At 35.9% G+C, this 24,860-nt stretch overlaps 1 protein-coding gene across 1 annotated transcript; it reads left to right on the top strand.

The window, feature by feature from the left end:
* The first annotated feature begins 12,739 nt into the window (after positions 1 to 12,739).
* LOC139143884 (uncharacterized) lies at positions 12,740 to 20,036 on the top strand. The gene is made up of 5 exons (XM_070714474.1): positions 12,740 to 12,814; positions 16,950 to 17,039; positions 17,849 to 17,962; positions 18,588 to 18,732; positions 19,190 to 20,036. The coding sequence occupies exons 2-5, from the start codon at positions 16,977 to 16,979 to the stop codon at positions 19,504 to 19,506; spliced, it is 639 nt and encodes a 212-aa protein (XP_070570575.1). The 5' UTR covers positions 12,740 to 12,814; positions 16,950 to 16,976; the 3' UTR covers positions 19,507 to 20,036.
* Positions 20,037 to 24,860: the final 4,824 nt, after the last annotated feature.

The following is a 24,860-nucleotide window of genomic DNA, read 5'->3' as shown; positions in this document are numbered from 1 at the left end:
AAAGACGTTATACCTCCATGGTATATAGAACTCAAGTTCAAACTTTGATACATTTATGCAAATTTGACATGTTACACTTTGCAAAAATTTGTAACATTGTTGTCAAAACAGACGAAAATTTAATGCCGGTTATGATGATATGTAATTTAATTATTAACACTTCAAAAGAATTAGGGATATGCACTGTGTTGTGAACAGGTTTAATATGCTTATTTTAATTCAGGCCATAGGGGTATACAAGGTTACTCTCTATATATGGTTGCAATTTACTTAAGACTGGACTATGATCTATCCTGATAGAGTTCTTTGAGAATTATCAATTCACGAATTGGCCACTCAATAATCACAATAAATGTAAGTAGTATACTACACACAAGTATACTAATCTGTCAACCAACTTTAATGTAATGTAATGTTTATTTCAGTATAGAAGGCCATAGGCCCTTAGATACATCAAAGTAAGTACAATACTCGCCAAGCTTGGTTGCAAAAACAGACAAGCACAAAGTTATTTATGCACTCAAGAGTTTTTCTCTTTTGTGAAAAGCAAAATAAATGAATCTACCGAGTTGATTTAACAAATATTCCTGTTTTGAATTCATAAGAATGTAAAACTTATATCTAACAGGCGGGTCAAAAATATTTTTGGAATAAATTTTTCTCTCGGCTCATTGTATACTGGACATTCTAAACACAAATGATACTCGTCTTCCACCTGACCAGAATTACATACAAGGCAAGTTCTCTCAGATCTCGGTGGTTTTGTTCTATCCTATCTACATTTTTCTATGCGGAGGGAATGGCTTGACAGTCTGAAACGACACATTGCAACTCTGAATATCTTTCCCTTTATCAAATGCAAGTAATCTTCAAAGTTTACAGTACACTTAAAATTACAAAATGTATCTAATTTACTTAATGAGACAACGCAAGCCATTAAAGATTGCATATTAACATCTCGACTTCTTTGTTTGAAAATACACATAAAACATTTACATTTTGAACCCCTTGGTTAATCCAGACATCAGCAAAACCTAGTTTACAGAGCATTTGTTTCACTTTTAAGGCCCAACATTTTACATTTTTTTCAGCTCTATCATACTGAGTTTTATAACAAACCCCCAAAATACTATCAGTTTCTATGTTTAAAAGCTTAAACCAATATTTAATAATCTTTATCTGACAGAGATGAAATAGTTCACATCTACCTGTTTCTGCTTTAATGGCACTGTTTGGTATTTCTATTTAAACATAAAATAAAACGCAAAAAACCGCTTTGTACTCGTTCAATATCTATGCCCTTGTGAAACCCCCATATTTCAGCGGCATAATTTAGTATTGGGGTAATTTTGCAGTCAAAAACTCGCAGACAATACTTCAACGGGATATCAACCGTATTTCGATTATCACGTCGACGTTTCAATATAAACATTGCTTTGCTTGCCTGTGCCGCTAAAGTTTTCTGTGCGATATACCAGTCTCCACTACTAGAAAACATTAGACCCAAATGTTGATAAAAAGGCACAACCTCAATTTTATGTTTATCCAGATACCATTTATGACTTTTTTTTCAATTTCCAACCCCTTCTGAAAACAACAATTTTCGTTTTTGTATAGTTAACTTTCATTTGCCATTTTTTGCAATAATATGACAGTTTATTTAAAAGTCTCTGTAATCCTATCATAGTGCAACTCATTAGAACCAGATCGTCTGCAAAAAGAAGTAAAATCAGATTTCTGCCAGAAATGTAAACTCCAGAAGAGTATTCAGTTTCCAACACTGATTCCATGTCATCAATGAAGAAACAAAATAGCAAAGGCGATATGATAGAGCCTTGCTGCAAACCACAACTACAACTAAAAAACGTAGTTATACCAAGAGGTGTTTTGACACATGCCTGAACATTAGTGTACATAGATCTTAAAGAACGGGAAAAGTTGCCTTTCAAGCCAATTTTATATTAGTTACAAAACAATAAATAGTGTTGAATCCTGTCAAAGGGCTTTTTCAAAATCTATAAATGTGCAATACAGTCTACCCTTGGATTGCGTCAAATACTGATTTAAAAATGTACTCAGAATGAAAATACTATCACTAGTACTGTACATCAGCAAGTTTGTGATATCTAGCAAGCCAGGTCTCCAGCCTTTTACATAGAATAGAACAATATTTTTTTCCAATAACTTGCAAAAGATTAATTCCACGATAATTAGCTGGATCGTCTTTATCACCTTTCTTATGAATAGGTGAAATCATTCTTTTACCCAATCACCAGGAAAAGTACCAGATGATCGAATAAACACACATAAAATGCTACGAAACACCTGCGGTGCATATTTATAGAATTCCCCACCAATACCATCAACACCAGGTGCCTTGTTGTTTTTTAGTCTATTTATACTTTCTGACACTTCAGTGATTGTTATGGGTTTCTCAAGTATTGACACATCAATATTAGCATTTTCATTATTATCATATTTGATGTTTTCAAAACGAAATTTTGCAGCATCATGGAAGTCAGCAAAATCACTATCATCAGTAAAAACAGGATTGAACAGATCTGAAAAATAATCAAAACCAGGCGTCACGATGAATATTTGCAGAAGGCCCTGGTGAAAAGTCTTTAAAGCGATTCCAGAAAGAACGGGAGTCTTTGGCTTCAGCGTCAGCTAGGAAAGAGTCAATTTTACGCTGATTAAAAATTTGTTTTTTAACACTGATAAGCTTGAGGTAGATGTTTTTCAGCTTCTGGTACTAATTTAAATTTTCCTGTTTACGGGCATTTCTAAAATTGTTTAATGAACGTCGGACTTCCCGTTTAGATATAATACAATCCTGATCAAACCAACTTCTCTCCCGTCTCACCTTCTTTTCCTCCTTCAATTTTGGGAAATTAGAAGAAACAATGATTGTAAAACGTATCGGTAAGTTGTTTAGCTGGGTCAGAATTCCACCGGGTAAGATATAAATCTAACTTATTATTATCCTAGTAAAATCTACTTATTCCATTACATTTCAGTATTCCAGGAGTATATTTAGTATTGTCGTCATTTGTCTCATTGCTACAAGTTACAGTAAATAGAATGGGCATATGATCTGATTCAGTGCGACTTTCAACCATAAAATCAACATGCACAAATTCATTTTCAGGGATAAGTAAATAATCCACAATACTACACCCATTTTCGGTTATGCACGTGTAAAAGTTACTGGGTTGACCCTTTCTTCCGTTTACAATTCTGAAACCAGTAGAAATGCAGAAATCAATTCAAGTAACAGCTTACCATATTGATTTACAACCTTATCAAAGCTGGATCGAATGGGCATGTCGGTATCACAGGGGTAATAATCACCAACAGGAATATGCTATATACCGTCATTATTTATAAAGTCAGGTTCAACACATGTACGCGCATTTAAGTCGCTACAGATCATAAATTTATCATCTACAAAACGCCCAATATAATTTGCTAATTCTGTTTCTAACGTATCAAAAATTAATTCGTTTGAGTGCACAGATGACCCTATATGTGATTTGTAAACCACGGCAATAACAAAACTATCAGAGAATGCATCTTTACTCTTGATATGTACCCAAAAGATATTTTCAGATACACTTTCTAGTCAATGACACTCATATGGTAATGTTGATTTGACAAAAACTGAAATTCCACCAGAGTTATGGCCAATATTGCTCATACGTTTACAAACAGCATGAATACTTTTGAACCCACTAATTGACATATCTGTACCTGGGTTTAACCAGGTTTCAACAAGACATACACAGTCAAAATTATTTAAGTACGAGATAAAACAGTCGACAGAAATTTTTTTATATAAACCTTGTACATTCCAACATATAAACTTAATTTTCTTCTTAGAGCGTTGTGGGAAACTGTCATCACTTTCATGGGAAACATTATGATCGGAGGGCCTTTGGCCATCCCGTCAATAATATCTACTAGGAAGTTCTACAACTTTCTGAATTATGTTATCATAAAAGTATGTTTTGCCGTCCACTTTGAGTTTATCAAAAGAAATATATGCAGTTTTGTTTTGTTTTCTTGCTTCAACAAGGTGAGGCCCCAGTTTCCTTCTTGCTTCACGTACCCGTGGTGTAAAATCTTCGCAAAACTTATACGGTTGAATCTGGTCTCTCAACTCCTTAGCTTTCCGGTACACGGCATCTCGCTGTTTGTAGAAGCTAAATCTCGCTACGATTGGTTGAGGTCTTTGTCGAGAAGCAGATAGCCTATGTACTCTTTCAAACTGAATCTCTTCCCCATTGAGTCCCAACTTATCAGTTATTATATTTCGCACTTTTATTTCACTTGATTCCCACGATTCGTCTGTTTCTTGGTCAACACCTCGGATAATAAGATTCTCCCGTAACATTTGTGATTTGTTATTATCTTGGTCTTTTTCTAACCTGTCTAATCTATTCCGCAACATTGTCTTTTCAGCCGCTAATTCTGCAGTTTTCTTACTATCCATATTCAGTTGTTCTTTCACGTCGGTCATTTCGGTCATCAATTCTCCGATTCGTTCGTTCATAACATCTGTGCATTCCTGAATTTGTTGTGAAAGTGTTGTCTTTGTATTACGTAATTCCGTCATTATGTCCGACAAGGTGAGATTGACCTCCGTGGCTTCAGAGGTTTGGTTTGCCGGGTTAATTTGAGAGATATCTCGTGGTCGAAGGTCCATATGACTCGTTGATTCAACGGATTTATTTGATCTAGTCACTTTTGGAGGTGGTCCTGGTTCTGTTCTATGTCACCACATTTCAACAGTAATATCGATATCGATACCTGACTTTCGCCATGCAGGCCCAGGTCTAATAATGTTCCGCCATAAACATTTATGCTAAAGTTTGTTTTTACTCCATGGAGAAATAAATGTGGAACACTATGCGTTGTTAAATTAATAAACTGGGTAACATTTACAGTCGCCAATACGTATCCGCACAGTAGAATGGTCTCAGTAACGAAAATTGTTGCTACCAGTGTGTACAGAAAATCGACCTCAGGTGGCCACGTCACACACTTTTGTTCGTCGCTCGAAGAAGTTATCGTGCTTCTCCAAGATTATGGTTGTGAAAAGCACCTATACGATCCCGCCAGAGCTGAATATCGATGCCCATCTTTGCTCCAGTAGTTTCTTATATGTACAGTTGGCATCGGTTTCACAGAGTGGTCTTATCTACGTATTACGGTGCAAAGACGTTGAGAGCGTCAAAGAACCGTCTTACTCCGGTGCAATCCAAGATGGCAGTCACCAACTTGAATGAGTTTTTGTAATTGTAATCCGTACAACAATAGTTGTAAAGTTGTAAAGAACTAGTATTTTTAAAAGTCCAAACTGAAGATTGTCTGCAAGCTTCCTGTTTTCGATAAAAAACTTCGGCAAAGAAGGATTCAAGACGATGGCCACGACGATGTTCAGGTAGATTTGTATCAAAGGGAGAGGAAGATCACATTTCTGAAAGATTGGATGTATGTAGACCACAGTTTTTTCCCGTATTCCATTCCCTCTCGATCACGCCAGCTACGACAGTCTGCAGCTCATTCGCGAAATAGTAATTCAACTGTGTTTGGTTGTTCCTTTTCCTACCTGATTGCCAAGAATTTAACGTTTGAACAGCCTTTTACTTGTAAAAGAGTCTTTAATGAAGTTTTTGTTTTCCACTGTTCATCCTCACCGAAACTGTAGCAAATTCAACTTATTATGTGCACGGTGTGAACGAATTCGTGTGACAAATAGCTGTACGGAGACTCGACTCAAATATTCCAGGAAAATATTACACCATGATACACAATCTCCGAACAGAGGCTTGGATAATCATAATCTACCTAGGGAGTCTCAGCAGTAGCCACACTAGTCTCTCCCACAGGCAACGGATTTCACCAACTTTTTGGTTAAGCCGCGTTTTCCATGATATACATTTTGTGTCTTTTTTATATATAATACTTCGAACCAAAAAAATCAAATAAATGAAAAGTACACCAATTTCAATAGCGACCCTCGATTCCGTGAACACTTGCAAAACATAGACCTTGCTCTGGGTTTCATGGATGTGAATTGATGATTCAAAATATCTGCACCAAACGGCTGTCAGCCTTGCAGACGCTATTGTCAAAGTTATAGAAGGTATAGTTATCATTTTACTTGTGTGTGTGTATTATTTTTACCACTGTACGGAAAGTGCGATCTCTTGCTGGACAGCTCCCATCAAAACCCGAGCCACGTTAATTGAGTCAGTTGGGCACGCGCAGGACTGAAAGAAGTCCCAGTTAGAAAATATTTTAATTTGCCTGCAGCAGAGATTGGTTGGGCGCGCGGGGAACGACTCGGAGACCCTCTAACTTTGTTTGAATTATCTATGCTGCACTGCTGCCACACCAACCTTCCATCTCTGCGAGGAGATTGCATGATACAGTCCCTCTGTAGTCTTTGGGTGTAAGTTTTAAATAACCTCCATTTCATGCCAAGTGCAACTATGTTTCCACTTCATTTAAGCTCTAAATCCTCACAACACCAAGAGTTTTGTAAGGAATGGATCTTTCGTTCAAGTATGTTGCGGTGTCATTTGATTTTAGAGCATCAGTGACCATAACGCATGTTTTAAAATATTATGGTAAACATTATTACACGTTCGCTTCATTATTCCAGGGCAGGGTTGGTTACAATAGATGCAAGAGCTAGTTTATTTTGTGCTATATTAAGAAATGCAATCGAGCGTATGTTTTGTCCCGGAAAACCTCTGGCATTTTACTAGTGACATGAAAGAAAACTCCTGTTGCACACGTCAGAAATGGTTTAGACAGGGAAGCGGACAACCTGGACATCATAGACTCAGGACCGAAAAACTATTTGCATTAAAACCATAACTTTCCATCGATTCGCTATCGCACGAACATTCATCATTTTGTGATCGTTGTTTGATTTTCTAGTTTCCAACTGTGTAATCGGAATGCAACTGTTTAAGACATTTCAGGTGAGTTAGTTGATATGATAAAATGTATTGTGCTAAACTCCCGTAAACTCCAATCTTTACCTGCAGATTGCATGGTTCTTTTCATGCAGTTCACACTGTTTCTTTGGGGAAACATCGGAACAAGAAGGTGCATATGTATGACTGTTACAATCATAACATCGTGTGAACGACGTGGGTGCGTGGATGGTTAAAAAATGGCTTCCTCTTCAGAAACATGGGTATAGATCATGCAAAATGAAGTGCCTGTTCCTACCACAGGCGTGGGATGTTCAGTGAAAATAGCTTTCTACGCATGCCACGTTGGCGATTACTTTCAATCTGCGTACAAAACCTGCGGTTCCTGCACCGCACACGGTCCTACTAATGGTGTCCGTCACGTTGCTTGATGTGCCTGTCACTACCCGATGGGTAATTGATTAACCTATCAATCAAGAGTCTAGTCACTATAATCAGTCGTCATCCAAATAGCACCGACCATTTCTATTTATAAAATACACTGACTATCATGACTGCTGTAGCGTTAACAAACATACTGTTGAATACCATACAATTATAAGGCAGTGACTGCAGTCATTAAAACAAACGTAAGAAGAGTGGTAGTTATTTGTTCGTTCCATAGCAATGGGAACGTATTTACTAAGCGGAACAGTTTTCAGAGATGTCAATTAAAATGATGCTATCGGAATCAAGGTTATACAATATATTATTTTTGTAGCTTTTAATTCTTCGAGGAAATCATCCCCAACAAGGCAAACTCATCCATCCACTTTACTCAGTCACGTTCACTTTTATTCATACGTTTTATTATAACTACATTTACGGTTTCATCGCGTGTCATTTGAGCTGACAAGATTTTAAGTTGTCAAAATTAAAAATAATAGCTAGGGGTCATAAAAATGTAAAGAAAATAGTTCTTTAACATACATAGTTTACAGCAAGTTGTCTTTCGTGCAGTGTGAGACATTTTCAGAAGCTTGCTACCTGAAAATAATGCACATAACATTGAGACAGCAATACGCGTTATCTTTCCTGGTCGATCATTTTTCAAAGCTTGACAGGAAAGATGCATTTATTTCAATTGACAAACATTATACGAACAGTGCTTATCCTTCGTCAGTAAATTGCCAATAGTCGATGTAAACCTGCGGTATTACTGCGTTTTTTCAAAAGTAGTTTTCCATAATATTGGAATTGGGTGCAAACTTCATAAGCACAACATGGAGGAATGACGAAGAACCAACTCAACAAATCTGCACACGTACGGTTTGGTTCACCTACAGTACATGAGATCACTATCTTCACTCAAGGCTCTTTTATCAGTGCCAAAACGCTAGTATGCGGTTATCATAATAGGGTAGATTCCTAGTGGTAACTTTGCAGTCATTACTGTATGCAAAATACCCCTTGTTATGGTAATTTTGCACCAATTAATTTATGCAAATTATAAATTCTATTTCAGGTACTGCAGCCAATGATTCATAGATTGGATTTAGCGTCTTCTAAAATTGTTCATTAGAAATATTGTTTTGTAGGATTTTCGTATAGTACCGGGAGCTTCATGCATGTAACAATCCCCTACTACTCGATACACACAGACCATGGGCTTTTCTTCTTAACAGAGTCTGCTTTCTTGGCTGCAGACGTCTACCACGTTTCAACCACTTTGTTTGTGTTTGAACATTTAGTTTCCCTTCAGTTTAGTCTTCAGTATGCTATTCTTATTTGCTTTAGTCAGGGTGTAGATAAGTTCGTGAAGAACGACCGTATTATTAAATTTTGTCACCCATTAAATGTAATTCTATTGTGGTATATTGATTTCTTTCTGATACAATTTTATTACTGCTGTAGTGGTTGTGTTGTCGTGGTTGTTGTTGTTGTTGTTGTTGTTGTTGTTGTTGTTGTTGTTGTTATTTTAAGACTCCTTATTTAACTGCGTTATCCCTTAAGGCTTCAAGTAAGTCTTTTAATTTGGTATCATCATTGTTCTACTGGTGATTTTTCTTTTTTGCTCAGCTTGTATGTTTTATTTATGGCAAAACGTATACCGTTAATTGTTAGGTATGTTGTCACCCCATCTTCCTAAAGTAACATATAAACATAAACAGCACTTTGTTTTTGATATATCCTATTACTATAAGGGGTCTGATTTGCAAGTTAAAGTATGGTCACATAAATTTGAGAAATAAGTAATATGCTCCGGTGAAAGACTAGGCTCAGCGCGATCATAATCATGAGAGTAACGTGTAAAGTTTCGGAGTTAGCAAGTTAGTGTTCTGACCAACGGAAATTAAAAAAATAACCAAACCGATTCTGCAATATACATACGCTCTCCTAGACTGATATTTCAGCCATCCAAAAATTCCTTCCGTATGGACAACCAGTAGGTGGTAACCGTGACACATTGGTCACCTCCGCATGAAGACAATATCAATAAACTGATTACATTATCAGGAAATCAATTATGTTACATGTTTTAACGGGGTTTTGAATTTAAAGTGAAACACTTCAAAATACTTCTGCAAAATCGTAAAATATTGAATAGGTCAATAAATTGAATACAATATTTCAAAGATCCATTAGTGCTACCTCTATAAAGCTGTTAGTGTCGTGTTTAAGGCAATAAATTTAAATGGTACATATTAATTTTTATTAATACCTAATGTTCTCTACGCTGTTAATGTAGTTCCGCTGTTAAATTAATCTAAAAATACATAAAATGTGTCCTAAATGAGATCAGAAATTATTTTAATAAAAATCAGAAAATACTCATTTCCATTACTTAAATGTTCGTATAAGAATAATTGTAAATGTAAATCTTTCATCAGAGGTCCATATGTTTACAATTGACATTTAAGGGGGAGTGCACCCAACACAACGGAGTTTGTTCAAATATCATTTTTCCGCATATATTCATTCAATTTCAATAAATTTTTTACCCAAGATTAAAATATTGGTTGGGTTCACCATATAGCTTGTCAAGCAGTTGTAAGTTGCACGATGAAGAAGTGTTAATTTATGCAAATGTATGCAAATCACCCGATTTCCTGGCTTCTTTTTGCTCCAAATTTCAAAATTTCCAAAGAATTTAACTCCACTCTGGCTGGGTCAAATTTTCTGAAATTTTAACATTATGTTCTTTAAATGCTATACAACAAAAAGACCTTTTTGTTTGGCAATAAAGTTCTTACATTTTGAATAAGAGGCATTTTAATTTTGCTAATCATGATTTTAATAACTTTTTTGAGTGTAAGTCTTTCAACCCTTGCCATTTAGAATGAGGATAGGTGACAAAACAGAATGAATTAACAGATCAAGTAGAAAGAAGATATTGCTTCAATTGAAGATTAAAGGTGGTTCTATTATCAGTTTTTTCAATGACTCAGGTAGCGAATTCCAATGCATGTTTGTAGCGTATTTGAAACTGTGTTGACTTATAGAGAGATAAACTTTAGGGATGTAGACATTGTCGTTCCTTGCAAGCCGTGTTGGGTAATTGTGGGGCAATCTGTCGAGGTAGTGATATTCATCATGAACAAATCGTTTTTTCTTTAAGTCAAAAATCAGTAAGCAAGTTTTTAATTTACCTTACTTGTTGATGTCAAGAATGTTTGGTTTCTGGAAAAGGGGACAGTATGAGTATCGAAACCTGAAAAGGTTATAAGCTATACCAATTGTTTGAAAATTTGAGTATGTTTTCCCTTATTTCAATGCAGTAGCAAATTCGAAGAGGAATCATTGAGTTGTACAGTAGGGTTAGAGTTGAATTTTGGAAATAACACTTACAAGGGGAGCAATTAATTTGCTAACTTTATCAATACTTGTTTTCCAAGTCATGTGGTGGTCTATAGAAACTCCTAAGTAGTTAGTTGATAAAACGCCTTGACTTGGTGACCCATCAATACTCAACTTTCAGACGGTATTTACAAATTTCCTACCTGACTTAATTATCATCTATTGTCGACGAATTAATGAATAACTATTTCCTCCCATTTAACAAAAAACAAAGAAATAAAGCTCTTAGGGTTGAAGTGAGTATTAGAATGAATCGAACAGTAATGTTATCAATAGTTGAAAAGTTTTGTTACAGATTTTTGAGAATGTGATATTAGTTTTTTTCAGTGTTACGACAAAATAGCCTTTGTACTTTGTCTCTTCTTTGTACTTCTGACCATCGATTTAATAAGGAAAAAATATCAAGTTATGACCGTGAAGTCTTCACGTCATAAACTGAATCTAAGATGTTAGATTTGCATAATTTCATCGATTTAAAATGAAGTATATTCATGTTTTCATTACTTTTCATACTCTTGTAAGCATGATAAACTTGTTTTTATCAACACTGGAAATGAAATGTCCTTAAGGATTCGACAGTACTAGTATTGACCAGAGTTTAACTATCGTGCACTCGTTCATCGATCGCCCCCCCCCCCCTTTATAAAGGGACAGCTTTGTTATCAGCTTTATAGCAAATTGACTTATGTGAACATATTTCAAAGGAAGGTAAAGGATTAAAAATCACATGAGCAGTCAATATCAACAATTACAAATACGAGGACCGGGGATTGAGGACAGCCGCTTGAAAATGAGAGAACCCACCGTTGTAAACACCCAGTCTCCACTCCAATTGCGCCTGGTTATCCGTGATAGGATGCCTGTGTTATTGCGAGACAAGCGACACAGTGGACGCGTTCTTATTTCCTGAAATGTTTTATTCTCTCGAAGTCTCTAGTACTCTGATCGGGCTGATGGGTGTCACAATTTTTTACAACGTACAAGTTTGCGACATTGACGAGAAGCGCGAAAAAACTAGGTCACATTGATTATATCGGACTTTCCGGCGGCAACACAATTGTTCCTTTTATGTTCGTTACTCGATCCATTGAAACAAGTTGTCCGCGATAATTTCCTCATAACTCTAATAGAGTCTCTATGACTGTCACAATTTGATGCATTCCAAGGTCAAAGATAGATACTATCAGCTGCAAAGCCCAAAATAAAATAGGAAAATGAGATATTTGGTAAATTGAAAATTGGGAAAACGGAAATAGTGTATTGTTGGAAATAGAGTTTGTCAGAGGGAAATTTGAATGGCCGCAAAGTGCCATCCTCACGGTAGTATACACATATTTCCCATTTCAATCTCAGACGCGACCAGAGATTTTAAATTTAAAAGTAGGCCTAAACGTTAATGATCAAGATGATAAACCCATTTGAAAATTGAAAATGAGCCCTATTACGATTTTCTTTTTTGAAGATGAAAATTGGTTTATTGGTTGGTCGAAATGTGTAACGGATAATAAAACGTCAACTGCATACGCAATAGATTAAATCTATTCTTGCCCCCCTTTTACGTGACATAATACCTATCAAATTAGTATTTGAAAGATTGTTTTGTATAGCGTCGTATATAGTCATGAGTCTTTTAATGTTAAAACTTTTTATTGTCGCTAATCGACAATAAAGTATATGCAACACTACTCATAATCTATAAACATTTATAAATTTCCTCTTCCCCTTTTCAAACTAACTTACTAAAAATGGATCTTGTTATGTATTTCAGTGTTTTATTGAGCACTCTAGTTTGTCAATACTTTTGATTCTTAATCGACGGGAAAACATTGTATCAGTACAAGATAGACACAATCACTGTATTCAAAGAATAAATAGGATTAATTTTAAACATGTCAAAAATAAACATTAAGAGAAGCAGATATACATAAATAGGAATAAATCATGCAAGAAAACTTCATACACCGGACGACGTTACAATCTGTCAGCACATCGGACAAGTTGGACGAAGGGAACACTTGTGTACGGTAAGTGAGCTATAATGTGTAACGGTTTAATATTTTAGTTAAAATTTACTTGTAATTTGTTTTGTTTGCTATACGAATTGTTAATTCTGTCAAGAAGACATACTCGTTTTTGTTTTTGTTTTATAGTGATATATTGCTTCCTAATGTGGCGTTGCATTAAAACTCGCAATTTTTGGCAATTTTAACTTTTTTGCAAATATTGGTATGTCTATATGTGACCTAAAGGTGGTAAATGCGTACTGATGAAAAAGTGACCGTTCGTCAAAAAATCTCGTTTTCACAAATTTTAGGCTCGATCACACGTGGGACTGGTTTTTTTTCGGTTTGGAATAAACTCACTGTCATTTGTATAGTCATTTGCATCTGTAGCCATGTTTGAAAGGGATTGATCATTTTGTGGTTAAATACACGGCGACTGCCGCTGTAAGCATTACAAGGATGGGAAGTTTGGAATAAAATGACTGTCGCCGAATTCGAAGACAAATTTTCCCCACTCTGAGGCATGATAAATTATTCAATAAACCAACATCTATGGATTCCACGACACCTCTTAATTTATACCTTTGCGTCAAAATTGATTTTCAATGAATTTTGAAGTATGCTTTTCGAGGGAATCTTGACACGACTCTTCCTAACAACTGCTGCGGGACCCAAATTAGCATACACGAATTTAAATGTTTCAAGCAATCGCTGACTGACGGCAGATGGCCAATCACAGCAGCGCTACTTTCAAATGTACCGCGGCTGTTGCAAAAAATAAAACTTCCTACATATCTAATAAAGTGGCCAACGCCGCGTGTCATATTAAATTCCTATAAGCATACAGCGAACTTCGCCGTATATTCGAACCGGGAGCTGCTATGGTCAGAGCAGCGTAAAACACCTGTTCCGTGAATGCGTTGCCACACTGTCAACTTCAGCCGAATGCACAGCTCAAATCTTCCATGCACCAGTTGCTGAATTAGCGGTCAAAGGTTTGGCAAATCTAAAAAAATTACAACTCTTGACGTTTTGGAAATACATTTGTAATTTCCCCTATAAAGTAGAGTCAATGATGGCCGAAAGTTTTGGCATTGGACTGACTACGACCTTATTCCTCTCCTAGTTCAACTTCATGGTGGTGTGGGGTTGGGGTGAGAGGTGTAAGTGGATTACGCAATCGGAGTGGTTTAAATACAACATCAGACATCAATCAATTTTTGTAAACTCATCAAACTTATTTTTAATCACTTCTTATAAAGGGGAACTGCGCAAAAGTGATGTTTGCAGTAAGGTTTTTAGATTTGTGTGAGTGTTTAACATTATCTCCTCTATAGTTGCAAAGTACGCGGTCACGTAGTGTCTTCGAATAGAACTCTTGTCCGATTCGGCAATACGCCGTTCCGGGCGGGCACAATTTTACGTGGCCCGCGTAAATTTAGGTCATGACCCAAGCTGAGTGTGACTTTAACAAATATAAAGCGGATATGTGAGCGTTTGCAATTCATGTTGGCTAAGTTGCTAGACAAACATGCAGTGTGAGGATAATCTGACCTCAGCAAGTTACTCTGTATAGTAAAATAGGCTTGTGTTCTCTCTCTGCGCACGGTAGATATTTCCGAAATTATTGCCATCACTCATACTGAATTTTAGACTTCCGACCAACTTCACTTTTGATCATTTTGAATCAGTTGTTTCCTAAATCCCTGACGCAAAAAGACAGAACTAAAAACAGCCTTCTCTTCAACTTGAAGTATAGTAGGCCAAGCATGACTTTTAGTTTCAGGTCTGCCAACCCAATTGCTCGACTTCTTAATAGAGGTAGCGGCGAGAGGTCCGTGATTACATTAAGTAGTCTACTTAGGGGGTTTTTTTGTTAGACCGGCAATTTCGAAGTTAGAGAGACAGAATTATCAATTTATGTAAATTAGTGTCTTTCTCAGTTTGTATCTTCGAATTTTTTACAATACATCAAAGAATTTAGCTCCACTCTGGATGGAATCGTCTCAAATTTTCATTCAGAATTGAATACATACCAGACACAAAAACTACAAGTGTTTTGTCCTTAAAATGATCTCAGCCGGAATTATTGACAATTCCATTCCACAATGACTTTTATCCATTTCACTTTTTCTCACATTGTCAAGCGTATTTCTTAAGATAAACATACGATGTAAAAATTCAAAATGCCAGCTTTTCAAAAATGTATGGTGTGCAGTGGTTTCCTTGTTGCGTCGACGACTTTGAAAAAAATGGATTAAGGTAAAGGGCGACGAATTCGGACGCGCACGCGCTTTAGAACATTTCTGCGCAGATTTAACTCCAGCCTGCCGCAAATGGGTTATTTTGTAGCGCATGTATTTAACATCACCTGTCATTGTTGAAATTGCGCTTTACCTAATTTTTTGACCCAGTCTCTTAGAAATACATGTGACTTTTAACCTTGTCATATTTTGACCCCCTAGGAAGCTGGTTTTTATTCAATATGAGCGCAAAATTAACATTTCTCTCCCATTTACATGGCGCATATTACCCATTCACCTGGAGATATTGTAAAAAGTAGCGTGGTGACACCCTTTTATTAAAAGTGTAAACAAAAAGGTATTATGTCAGGATTTTATTCGCCAAGTTTGGTCAAAATGACACCAGTCAAAGCGACAGGAAGAAAGTTCGAAAATTATGTAGTGATATAATTTCGATATCGTCATTTTGTAATCGATACTTATGTTAAAATTTCTTTACAAACATCTTTAAAATTTCTTTACAAACATCATGAAAACTATACAAGCTTGGAAGTGTAAGAGAATTTGTTAAGCGGGAATACAAAATAAACAAAATAAATATTTCACGGTGTGTTATTTTTCTGTTTTCTGTGGTTATGGTGTTACAAAATTTTGCAGATATGCGTGACTTATGAAAGTTAAAGGAATTCAGGTACTTCGTAGCACTCACAAAAACTCATGAATTTTACAATCAAGCGATTGGTTAGCTAATCTATTCACAGGGTCCCCAGACTAAATCAATAAACAAGTAAACAAACAAAACAGACAAATTAAAAAAATGGAGAAAAAAACAAATAAATGAAATTTTTAAAATAAATGAATGAATAAATAATACAAATAATAAAATAATAAAATGATAATAATAATAAATTGTTATTATTATTATTATTATTATTATTATTATTAACAAACAAACAACTGGCTGATGACATATGACACGAGATGCAAATTCACCTTGCCGTGAAATAGTACTCCTCTCTACATTCTGCCAGATTGAATAAACAAACAAAGAAACAAACAAAGATATATTATTACACACATATTATTATATTATATTAGTATACACATACATATACATCCATTCATAATATATATATATATATTAATATATATATATATATATATATATATATATATATATATATATATATATATATATATATATATATATATATATTATATATATATATATATCTGAAATGCTTCCATACAAGTTTGTAATCAAAGCGGCCTAAATCTTGTCCGACGTATTTACTCACCCTTTCCGCAGATTTACGAAGTATTAGCGACTGGCCTCGTTTTGAAAATTAAGTGAGTCTCGTCATGGTTTAATTTAGAAAAAGATACTAGATAAAATGATTTTGAATTAAGTTTCGTGACTTTGTCATATGCCAAGAAAAAAATTCTCGTTTCCCCTCCTAGGTTTGATAGAAAGTATTCTTTTCAAAACAATGCAACACATGCGATACCGCCATTCAATTTAAAAAAGAGGGATCATTAACAACTCCGACAAAGACCCATCACTGTTGACCTCTGATTTAATTTAAACATAATTACTATTTTAAATAACGTTCTTACCGTATCTTACAATATGGGAGTTTTGCCAAAAAACTTTTTTTTATATTACCGATATTGTAAGCAGCTTTTAGTGGAAATGTATTTGAAGTATTTACACCTTAGAGGTTTATTCTCTGTGCTGAGGAGGGGTAGGCTATCGATATTTTAACTAGGCACTGAACCGCCACTCTTCAAGAAGTCAACCATTACAAACCAAAGAGACTCTTTTCCTCATGTAGACCAGTATGCAAACTATAGATTACTGATATTTTCTAACTTCTGTGCTCAATTAAATAAGCATTCGTTTGCATTTGCAGATTTAAAAGGGATCAAAAACAACAACAATGAAGATTGCATTACTTGCCCTTTTTCTAGTGTTTTGCAAGGTCGGGGTTGACGCAAAAAGGGTAAGTACAAATTTCCTCATTTAAACATTAAAACGTGCTTTTTTGTGAGAAAATTTCATCTCACAGTGAACGTACCTGTGGCCTTTTCACAAGTACGAGATTGATTGATGCGATAATAAGGGCCGTGATAGAGACTTTTTATTGTGAAACAAACCAAATATTCCTTTTTGCGGTTGCGGTTACGTTGAAACTTCTTTGAGAACGAAAGCATATGGTCATCTCGAGGTTACATTTGCAACCTATATGGGTAGCCTGGCATGATTACTGACGACTATCTATTACTTATTAAACTTTTGTGATCTTCCAAAATCTTCTTTCGTTTTTATTAACGGTAGAGTTTCTAACTCTAAGAACTTCATCTTAGCTTGAATGCTAGGATATTAGATTCTGAGTATAACCAATTTGAATCCAGGCCCAGCGGGATTCTTATGACATTGGACACAGTTTTTCTTCAGACTACAAACAACTACACCATCTCTAAATTACGTTTCTCATGACTGATCTGTCGGAATGGTGCACGTGAAAGTGGATAAATTAAGTACATGATATCACAAATGTTCTGATGTTACTGTTTAAACGAAAGTAATCACACACGAGTTCACCACGATTCAAAGAGAGGGCGCACTACATACTGCATATATTATGCTAACACTGAACCGTCAGGACTCAATGCACAAAGCGAGGAAAGATAGGGAATAAGGGAGAGAACAAGGAAAAAAGAATGGTACACAAAACAAGGTTTAATAGCGGTATTCATTATTCTTTCTCATATTTTCATTGGCAATACTTGTGTCCCTGTGACCCGACAGCAATGTAACCAAGAAGATTTGGAAGGGTGTGAACGGATGTTGACCGAGTACACTAGAAACCCGGACAACTGGTCTGAAGAGCACAAGTCAATCCTTTACTGCGAATTTGTTGAGGTAAGATTCTGTCTGTTCCAGTATTATACCCCCATTATTGATGCTTGGCCTTAATAATTGACTCTATTCAAATATTAACAGAATAACATTGAAGGGTAAGGTCGTAATACAGGCTAGTGAAAATGGCCAAACTGTGGAAAATAATGGTTGGTGGTTTCATATATCGATTTTTCAGCAATTGCTAAATACGCAGAAACATTTTATTTTGCAATTTCCGGTTCGTTTACTGTAATTTCTTGGTCTCTGCGAGTGACCTATCTTTACTTTTAAATGCATTCTTTAAGAAAGTACAGTAAACTTTAAATTAACGTTAGTTCACATAATTTGTGCTTTTGACATGATATTATTTGAAGAAAGCCTTTTATGGTTTTCCAAAACCTACGGCGTCATCTTTGTTTATCTGAGATATGCTGGCAGTAAGGGTTTTATTGATGCAACAACTTTCGAGGAGGGGGCTTTCCTATCCGGCTGAAGTATTCCCAAGGTCCACCTTTTGCTATGTCTTAATATTCAAAAAACATTAAAAATTGTAAAATGTAGTACTGACAGTGTAATGAGCTGAAAACTTTAACAGCCATTAGAAGCAAGGCACTGATGGAGTCGACAAAACACCTGTTATTTTCAGAGGCGTGTTGCTTGCTTGGACGGCCTTGACTGTGACCATACCACTGATATAGAAGGCATGGGATTGACTGTAAATGAGTGGTTGGGTATGATCGAGCCAGGAATTACGACAATGAGAGCCTATGGGTTTTGTGATGCCTCGGAAAGTGAGTAGCTTGCTTCTTAAACCCAAAATAATATTTTTGCCCATCAAACATCGAAAAAACAAGCCGCTGCGGTAATTATAGCAGCAGAGACTAGCTTTAATTTTATTTTACAAAGTTATACTAACATTGATTCTGCCGTGACTTGAGAAATAAACACATTTATTGATATGTTTTTTGAATATTGAGTTGTGTTTTTGAGTTTTGCATAAAGTGAACTGCTTTAGCTTTTTACGAAAGAACATAGGACACCTAGTAAACAAATATTACGATATTATTAGGAGCTGTCCTCTTCTCTTATTATTCTGTACTACACCACTCACTCATACAAGATAAACATGGCCAATTAAACTTCAGCACTGTGAAAAACCGATTTTTTGTTCTACCCACAGTGTCATATCTGTTAGTTATATTTGATATGCACACTCTAGCCATCACATTTTACTTCCAACTCTTCCAGGTACCATAGAAATCGACTACGATGACTACTGCGACGAATACTACATTCAGAAAAACTGCTCTGAGTATCTCTCCGATTATCTGAAAAGCCGTTATGCACTGACATGTTCTGCCATGCTCAAAGCAGCCCCTTGTTTCATGGTTTGGAGAAACAGATGTGGCATACCGCCGAACCAGGCGCCAGATTTTGTCAGCCCATATATTACCCTCGCCGAAATGGGCAACTGCGTGTTGTTTTACGATTCCTCAGACCCGGTTTTCCAAAAACAAGAGGATTATAGAACCGAACACGGTCTGGGTTATTTTGCATATTTCTAATCATATGCAGCCCTATGTGTGTAGCTTACAGGGCTTACAACATAAGTTAAGTTAAAGGCTTTGTAGATGTAAACAATATACTGTCTGTAGTTACCAGAACATTAGTCAAACGAATATCAATGGAAATTTGTTAAAACGTTTACTTCCTTCATATTTTCTCTACTTTCAAGATAATTTCGTTAATGTTATGCCATAGTGCTTTCCAGTAGTACACGGCAAAATGAGTTAGGAAACGTCCTAAGGCGTTAAAGAGTAATAAGTGTGCATGAAACTTGATAGGCAAGAGTAAATGATATAATGCCTATACATTCAGACTACGTTGAGAAATATTCAGTCATTGTTTTTTCCGATGCATGCGTTTTATTCGCTTATTTTGGTTTCGCGTATCAATTATGTGTACACGACGAAGCCCATCTATTCGCTCATGAAATCGTGGATTAAAGTAACATCTACTGTCGTTAATTTCTTTCCTTACTGATTCTCATAGTGCAATAAATGAGCCCTGTTGTCATACAGGTATAGCAAACAAATCTTTTACTGTGTACATTTGCCTACATTTTACTTACTTGTCGATAATGCTCAAATGTTTCATTTTGGGATCTTTTTGAAACTTCTCTTCTTTCGAACTAGCTTTTAGAGCAAAAGACGCTAACTAACTGGAATATTTCAAGCCAGCCAAGTAATGTGATCGATTAATCATTTTTGTTGTTCCTGTCCTTTGCGTAAACGCATTTATCTAATTTGTTGGAAGAAATCACATTATTTCATATGACAAAGATTTGGATTCATTATCCGCTACGAAAATATTTCAGACATCGCCTGTAAACGTTTAAGATTTATAAGTTTTATGTGATAGAGTAAATTTCAAGTAGGTTCAACAAACAATATTCATTTCGAGTGACTGTATAAACATTCAATAATTTCCATCCGTCACCTTGAAATCAGCCAGCACGTAATAACTTAAGTTAAGGGGGTAAACATAAGTCTCACACTGTCACAATTTCATGATGACATTTTTCCTCACAGATTCCTGATATCTAATATTCATGTTGATGCAAATAAGATATAATCCGTGATACTTATGTTTGAATGTCAATGTCAGTGTATTTTTGCGTTAAACGTGCACACTGTGTTCTGGTCGTGACCTTTCAGACAGGCGACACCAGTACCAACATGTTCGAGGTACACCATAAATACCGTAACGTTGGCTTCGGTTAAAACTGATTTCGTTTCAAATATCAAGATCAACCATGATGCTTTCTACAGGATACATCATTGCTTCGCGCAAACACTACCGATGTATGTAAAATAACAAAAGGAAACCATTATCTTTCAACTTTGGCTGCTGGGGCTTCCTCGTAGACCCCCTCGTTGTCCGGCGATCCTTCTTATGTACATGAGTGATCGTGCTCATTCATTATACAATTTTGATATTATGAATTGCCACGGAAAATTAATCAACAGTTTTTAGGTGATGAATATAAATATAGCATATTTAATACATGCACACCGTAAAGTTAAATTTTCAAGAATAGAATACCAATTACACACCGTTTTGTAACAGTTTCGAATGCGTCTAGACGGTCAGAAGTTCAACAATACGTGTTCACATATGTTAAACTCCAAAATTTAATTTTGAACATACCTGTGCAAATTTTGAACACTTCGTGTTTATCAGCCATAATATTAAACATCATGGTGTCCAATGACTGGACAAACGTGGCATGCAAAATGTGTTCAAAATTGAACGCATTTACGCGTTCAAAGGGCTGTAATGCGCTTTGAACGGATAGATGCGGTTCAACGAAATCTGTGTTAATGGCTAGAACAACTATATGCACTTGTTGAACCCTTTTAATATCATGCGTTCAGGGAGTGTCCAAGCCTTGAAATACCAAAAAGGCCAATGATATATAGTAAAAGTATTTTATTCTTAAATACACTACAGGTGTCACAAGTAAAATACAAGCATTTTGTGTGTATAATGGACAAATGAATATGACCATTCTGTTTTGTTGGTCATGGGAAAACATCAACAGTGTTAACACTTTTCCTCTCAAAACATAAACAAAAGGAAAATTCCCATTAACACTGTAGAACCTTTTCAAAAAATATCACTATGCCAACTTAATGGCTGATTCTAGAAAGGATTATGCTGGATTCTATTTGGGGTTCTATTGGAATACTTTGAATCCAGAGGAAACTTTGAACTATTATGTATTCTAGTGCTAGAATCCCACTGCTGGATGTTGATGGATACCTTAGGGATTCTTCTGCATATTGTAATAATCCATTAAAAGGGATTATGCTATAGCTCTCTCGACATGGAACATTTCACATGGTGTATATGTAATCGGCATGGAAAACTACTGACAAAAACAGGCCTTATTTACATATTGTGGATCAAGCTTAAATGTTCATACTCGTCAACACGTACAGAAAGAATGTGATTTGAACAAGCTCAATATGACATTAAACTGGTCCAATAATCATTTCCATTCACAATAATACATTACTAGGTCCATTGGACATTTGAGATTTACAAACTTAAGTAGGACCATCCTGAACCACTGATAGTTAGTGGTGGTGCCAGGTGTCCGGAATGGATAAGCCATCATAAGCGTACCCTGCTAGCATGCTAAATGCGTAAGGATTGGTCCACAATTGTCCAAATATTGTATGAAATGATACAGTATATGAATCACTGTAATAAGTCAAAGTTGGGAATGCTGTTGCTAATCATTTTAGTAACCATGGTGTCATATTTGCCCACAATGTCGTCATATCGACCGTAGAACTTTTTGGAAGTCCTCACAGGTCTTTTGGATGTGTATCCCTGTCTCACTAGTTTTCAAGTTTGGTTTAGCTTCCTACTGGTATTGGATATGTATGAAATGCACATGGGGACAACATCAGTAAATTGATTATATTATATCAGTAAATCAATTTTTTGACATGTTTAAACGAGGTTTTAAATTTAAAGTGAAACACTTCAAAATACTTTCTGCGAAGTCGTAAAATATTGAATACTGTATAGAATAATAAATTGCCCCAATAATGCTACCTCAATACAGTTGTAAGTGTCGTGTTTAAGGTAATAATTTTAAATGGTACATATAAATTTCTGTTTAATACATAATGTTCTTTAAGTTGTTAATATGGTTTGGCTATCAAATTTATCTTACAAATACATACAGTGTGTCGTAATTGAGGCCAGAAATTATTTTGATAAAATCAGAAAATACTCATTTCCATTACTTAATTTTCGCATAAGAATAATTGTAAATGTAAATCTTTCATCTGAAGTCCATATAGTTATACTACAATTGACATTTAATAGTCGCGCCAGCGGCTTACTGACTACGCATGCGCATATTTATAATATACTGTGCGAGTAACCGGAAGTGTACCCTTCTTTCATGGGCGCCGCCATGGGTTTTTTTTTGAGTACTCGTAAATAAACAAATACGAAACAAATTACTATTATATAACATGCCATTTATAAAATATACCTCTTTTATTAGCCAGTAAATGTTATTATGCACCTTGTCGCCGATACAAAATATCGTTAATATCAAGCATAAAAATAGAATTGGGAGAAAACTGTCGTGCATATGAACTGGGGCATACGCAAAGAATGCTGGGATTTAATTTTAGAAAAGCGCCCCTGTGTCAATAATTAGGTTCAAAAATTGCCAGTTTTTAGACGGAACGCTGTAGTTTTCAGCACGAGGGACCGTGTTTTCAGCTTGCAAGTGGAAGGTGGGCAGTGCGGTTACCATTGCAATGATAATGATTGCATAATACGTCCCTTGTTTAACGCAATAGGCTGTTATCATTGTAAAAATTGCCAATTTTTGTCCAAAATTTTTACACGTTACAGAAAATCTATACCTGCTCTGCTGCAGGGTTTGACGTCGTGTACGTACGTGAACTACTTTCATCAGAGGGAAACTGGGCATAGTTGTCATATAATTGTTTATGAAGTAACAATTAATTACATTTTATCATGAATCAATACAAATAACATTGCCAATCTTAACCCCTGGCGCGACACCAAGGGCTGAGCCCTATATAATATTGCATGTTCCAAATAGTGTAAAATATCTAAGATCACATCATACTGGTCTATACAAGAGGAAGAGTAGCGTTGGTTAATTAATGCCATGATTAATTCTTGTAGAGCTATCGATCATCACCAAGTCATGATATGGAAAGCCGCCCCCTCCTAGGCACAGACAATCAACTTCCAAAGTGTAAAACCAAAAACAAATGCGTGCAACAGTTGGAAAGTTGAAAAAGGGGTTTTAGAGCAAGTAATTTTGTCTGACAGCTGACGTTGTTCATTGAGTACCACCTGTAATGGAAATCATTAGGTCATCCCTCTTGCTGATACCCTTTTGTGCCCCAGACGGTCGAGCAAGCAAGACTCTAGCTGTACCATTATTCTGCACAACACATCTGTAGTCACTTTCATTTGGGCTTTTATAATTGATTCCTCTGGGGAATATGCGTGCTGTCATCCCTTCAGAAATTTCAGCCTGCTTACGTACACGTACATGCCTTCTTTTCGGGCATACACTGAAGAGGTAAAGGCTTCATGTTTGTTATCAGATGAACTTTAGTTTCACGTGATGGGATTTTGTAATCTTATAGCGTTTGCTGACAGTCTTAACAATTTTCTCAGCGATAAAATGTTTGACAAAGGGAACGTACTGTAGACTTTCCGCTAAAATTACAAAAACATTTCAACATGCTATGGCTTGCGCACTACAAGTTCTGGCTTCAAGGACAAAAGCATTTTCTATATGATGTCAGTAATTGTTGACCATTATTGGCATTTAAGCATGGTTCTTGATTTGCATTCATCGTTAATTATTACATATTATATTATAGCTTTGTCAATACCAGTGAATTTTGTGACGTCATATCCATACATTATTACTGATAATTTATTCCATTATTCAGCATTACAGCCCCACAGCGAGCAAGGTTTTTTTTTGGAAAACGAAAAAAGGACTGCGCATTTCAAAGGAGGGAAAGTATCGGATAAACCATGTAATACACAAAACTATAAATCTTGACAATGATTCACAATATTGATAATAATGTCTTACTGTACGATTTATTACATTTTTTGAGTCCTCACGCACGCACTTGCCGTCTGTCTGGCTGGCGCTCAGCATGCAGTCCCCGTCCAATACGCTGGTTGTACCGTACTACTACGTTTGTTTACAACAGGTGAAACAGAACTCAGTACGTTTGCAAACTCCTATACGATACTGGGTTTGACACGTGGCATATTATAATATATGTCAGTCGCCATGTAAACGATGCAAGCCTGAGCCGTAAAC

Source organism: Ptychodera flava, chromosome 11 (assembly GCF_041260155.1).
Source record: "Ptychodera flava strain L36383 chromosome 11, AS_Pfla_20210202, whole genome shotgun sequence".
Lineage (NCBI taxonomy): Eukaryota > Metazoa > Hemichordata > Enteropneusta > Ptychoderidae > Ptychodera > Ptychodera flava.
The sequence above is the reverse complement of the archived record's forward strand: the minus strand, read 5'-3'. Positions and strand labels throughout refer to the sequence as shown.